Source organism: Sinocyclocheilus rhinocerous, unplaced genomic scaffold (assembly GCF_001515625.1).
Source record: "Sinocyclocheilus rhinocerous isolate Xijiao unplaced genomic scaffold, SAMN03320098_v1.1 scaffold2515, whole genome shotgun sequence".
Classification (NCBI taxonomy): Eukaryota; Metazoa; Chordata; class Actinopteri; order Cypriniformes; family Cyprinidae; genus Sinocyclocheilus; species Sinocyclocheilus rhinocerous.
The window spans coordinates 183,099-187,678 of NW_015637115.1; the positions used below are offsets into that span (position 1 = coordinate 183,099).

General features: G+C 37.1%; 2 protein-coding genes across 3 annotated transcripts in view; both read left to right on the plus strand.

Annotated features, from left to right (window-relative positions):
- Positions 1-2,756, plus strand: part of LOC107748431 (syntaxin-binding protein 3-like) — a 17,050-nt gene extending 14,294 nt beyond the window's left edge. Inside the window, exons 17-21 of one of the 2 annotated variants that reach the window (XM_016563203.1) lie at positions 47-132; positions 297-305; positions 1,347-1,495; positions 1,616-2,195; positions 2,316-2,756. In XM_016563203.1, coding sequence (XP_016418689.1) covers positions 47-132; positions 297-305; positions 1,347-1,495; positions 1,616-1,677 — 306 coding nt within the window. In that variant the 3' untranslated portion in view covers positions 1,678-2,195; positions 2,316-2,756. The remainder of the gene's footprint in view (positions 1-46; positions 133-296; positions 306-1,346; positions 1,496-1,615; positions 2,196-2,315) is intronic. The other variant, XM_016563204.1, reaches the window with a different exon arrangement.
- A 236-nt stretch (positions 2,757-2,992) lies between these two features.
- Positions 2,993-4,580, plus strand: part of LOC107748432 (Rab geranylgeranyltransferase subunit alpha) — a 22,302-nt gene continuing 20,714 nt past the window's right edge. The window contains exon 1 of the mRNA XM_016563206.1: positions 2,993-3,002. The gene's annotated coding sequence lies outside the window, so the exon portion shown is untranslated. The remainder of the gene's footprint in view (positions 3,003-4,580) is intronic.

Sequence of the window (4,580 nt, forward strand, 5' to 3'; positions counted from 1 at the left end):
AACGTGTGTGTGTGTGTGTGTGTGTGTGTGTGTGTGTGTGTGGTAGGATGCAGTGGAGAACAAACTGGAGGTTAAAGACTGGCCGTATCAGTCTGAATGTCCGTCTGCGTGGAACGGCTCTCGTGCTGTAAGGTAGGGCCGGCGAGACTTCACTCTATTCAGTTACAGTTAAGTCTCTTACATAATTCATGGCAGCTCATCCATCAGTTTAAAACAATAAATCCCAAATGTTTCATTATAATTGTTGAGTGTAAAGTTGTAGTCAATGTCTCTCTCTTCATTCCTCTGGCTGTCAGAGTGGTGAGGTAAGACTGAAGATCAGCCCTTTGGGGTTGTTGGCTGCTTTTTCTGTGTGCACATACACTATTACACATGTTTAATTTCTTTGTGTTTCTTTATTTCAAGTGTTGTTTTTTTTATAATATGGGCCTACCTAAAGTTTAAAGGCTTCTCATTTCCCACTGATGATCTAATTGCATGATGAAATGGATCATACAGTACTGTTCGAAGGTTTGGGGTCAGAAAGAAAGATAGATAGATACATACTGGTATTCAGGGCAAATCAAATTGATCAAAAGTGACCGAAGAGACATTTAGAATGTTATAAAAATTTATATTTCAAATAAATGCTGATTTAATCATTTGAATTTGTTTATTTGTATTATTTTGCCAATATAAGAATCTTAAGCAAATTTATACCAGGCTTATGTAATGTACTGTAATGTAATGTAGTGTAATGCAATATAATTTTTTTCAGATGCAGAGATTGTTTCCTAGTATTAATTGCCAAGCAGTTTTTAAAATTGATTTTAAACAATTACAAATATATTAACCATTAACCAATAAAATATTTGATTATTATTATTGTGAAAGAAAGAAATATTTTTAAATAACATTTTTTATATAAAATATTTTATATTAAAAAAACTGTATTACATTTGAAGCATCCCAACTGTTTTCAACATTGATAATAATAATAAACATTTTATTTTATATATTTAAAAAAAAATTTTAATTGTATTTTATTCAATTTTATTTTAGCAAATCAGCATATTAGAATGATTTCTGAAGGAGCATGTGACACTGAAGACTGGAGTAGCTCAGCTTTGATCACAGAAAATAAATTACTTCTTAAAATACATTAACATAGAAAACAGCTATTTTAAATTGTAATAAAATTTCACAATATTACTGTTGTTTTTTTTTTTTTTATCAAATAAATGCAGCCATGGTGAGCAATAGAGATTTCTTACGACCCCAAAAATCTTACGACCCCAAACTTGTGAACAGTGATGCCGCATGTGATTTAACGTGTCCTTACATGGATGGGGTCTGTTTCCTGTCAGCGCGCGGCAGAAGCACAAGGGCAGTTCTCCGGATGATCTCAGGAGCGGCTCGCGGCTCATCGTCTTTGTTCTGGGTGGGGTCAGTTACTCAGAAATGCGCTGTGCTTATGAAGTCACGCATGCTAATAAATCCTGTGAGGTCATCATTGGTAAGAGTCCATACGAGTGCTAAGCTAACAACATGATTCAGTAAGCCTGAAAAGAGGCTTAAAATGCTGCCTGTGTTTTGAAATGCAGTCCGATTCAAATGCCTTATGAATTGTCTGTAGGCTCGACGCACATCCTCACTCCACGTGGTCTGCTGGAGGACATTTATAACCTGGACAAATAACCCATGGAAAGCTTTAACATTGAGGAGGACAAACCCTGAACAGCCCTGCCCTGCCATTTCCTCCTCAGGACTGAAGGGAACAGATCTCAGCTGCTTTTCACCTCACAGCATTCACTTAAAAGCTTATTACAAAAAACAAAACAAAAACATAGTTCTACATGGAACATTTTGAGGTCATTTCATGTCTAAAGTCTCAGGTGTGCTCAGTTTAGGTTATATGTAACAGTAACTCTTCACAACTAACTTCAACTTTGAGCTATTTAGGCTTTTTAAATTGTTAACTTTATAAAATCGTGAAAATTATAACATTATCTTTTAATATACATCATGATTAAAGACTTAAGTAAGACCCAATTTGTTTGATAACCCTTTAATACAATAGAAGGACTTTTAAAAAGAGATCAGCTCGTGACCAGAGCCTTAGCTCATCGTCTTTGTTCTGGGTGGGGTCAGTTACTCAGAAATGCGCTGTGCTTATGAAGTCACGCATGCTAATAAATCCTGTGAGGTCATCATTGGTAAGAGTCCATACGAGTGCTAAGCTAACAACATGATTCAGTAAGCCTGAAAAGAGGCTTAAAATGCTGCCTGTGTTTTGAAATGCAGTCCGATTCAAATGCCTTATGAATTGTCTGTAGGCTCGACGCACATCCTCACTCCACGTGGTCTGCTGGAGGACATTTATAACCTGGACAAATAACCCATGGAAAGCTTTAACATTGAGGAGGACAAACCCTGAACAGCCCTGCCCTGCCATTTCCTCCTCAGGACTGAAGGGAACAGATCTCAGCTGCTTTTCACCTCACAGCATTCACTTAAAAGCTTATTACAAAAAACAAAACAAAAACATAGTTCTACATGGAACATTTTGAGGTCATTTCATGTCTAAAGTCTCAGGTGTGCTCAGTTTAGGTTATATGTAACAGTAACTCTTCACAACTAACTTCAACTTTGAGCTATTTAGGCTTTTTAAATTGTTAACTTTATAAAATCGTGAAAATTATAACATTATCTTTTAATATGCATCATGATTAAAGACTTAAGTAAGACCCAATTTGTTTGATAACCCTTTAATACAATAGAAGGACTTTTAAAAAGAGATCAGCTCGTGACCAGAGCCTTACAAACTGGTGCCTTTATTTACCAGTGAAAGCAAAATGCTTGCACTGGATTTTCAGTAACACTTTTTTTGTATTTCTATCTCGCACACTAACGGTAGTTATTTGCAAAATCCACCTGAAATTTGAAATTTGAAAATATGTTTTCATGTTTTGATGATTTGTTTGTGAATTAGGTTGATTTGTACATATGTATTGTGTGCTTTTGTGCTGCTTTAGTGTTTTGCTTGTATAAAACATTAACTGATGAATGAACAAATGAGGGATTTAACCGATTTAATGCATACTTTACTGTGCATATATATATATATATATATATATATATAAACAGGCTCGGATAACCCCATTACTTAAGAAACCCACTCTTAACCGAGCACTTTTAGAGAACTACAGACCGATATCCCTTCTTCCATTCATTGGGAAGTTTCTCTGTCTCTGTCTCAGAGGAGTGCTGGGGAACATGACGAGGAGGCTCTGCAGTTGACTGGGGGAACATAGGAGGCTCTGCAGTTGACTCAACACTTGAACGAGTTGTGTTCAACCAAATCTCTTTCCTTCTCACACAGAACAACCTCCTCGACAGCAACCAGTCTGGCTTCAGAAGTGGACATTCAACCGAGACTGCCTTGCTCTCAGTTGTTGAAGGCCTAAGACTGGCAAGAGCGGATTCCAAATCCCCAATACTTATCTTGCTGGATCTGTCCGCTGTTTTTGACACAGTTAACCACCAGACATTTAGCTACTGGGGTGCCTCAGGGCTCAGTGCTTGGACCACTTCTCTTCTCTATCTACATATCATCACTACGTTCTGTCATTCAGAAACATGGCTTTTCATATCACTGATATGCTGATGACACTCTACTCTACCTCTCATTCCATCCTGATGATCCGACGATAGCTGCTCGCATCTCAGCTTGTCTAACAGACATTTCTTGCTGGATGAAGGACCATCACCTTCAACTCAACCTTGCCAAGACAGAACTGCTTGAGGTTTCAGCAAACCCATCACTTCATCACAATTTCTCCATCCAGATAGGCGCATCAACCATAACACCTTCCAAGACAGTCAGGAACCTTGGAGTTATGATTGATGATCAGCTGAATTTCTCAGACCACATTGTTAGAACTGCCCGGTCCTGCAGATTTCTCTTATACAACATTAGGAAGATCAGGCCATTAGAACATGCTACAGAAATCTTGTTCGAGCTCTTGTTCTGTCAAGGCTGGACTATTGCAACGCTCTCTTAGCAGATCGTCCAGCCGGTTATATCAAACCAAAACTAATCCAGAAAGCAGCAGCAAGATTAGTCTTTAATGAGCCAAAAAGAGCGCATGTCACATTTTCTTTTTATTTATTATAAAAAATGGCTCTCTAACACTAGCGTTCTCTATTCATTTTCTATTCTTTCTTTTTATTCATTTGCGTTAGGCTAACCGAGACTTGTCACCGCACTTACATATTATTGCTCATTTGTTGGTTTGATTGCTTCAATTGTCCTCATTTGTAAGTCACTTTGGATTAAAAACATTTGCTAAATAACTAAATGTAACATATATATATATATATATATATATATATGCATACACACACACGGACTGGATGATGCTGAGATCAGATCTCTGTGTGGAGCACTGGCTGTTTTCAGACAAAAATCTCACTGGACAATTAATGGCAAAAGGAATGCAAACTGATATACTGACTATACACACACACACACACACACAGTACTGTGCAAAAGTCTTAGGCCATTAGTATTTTCACAAAAAAAAAAAAAAAGTTATTTC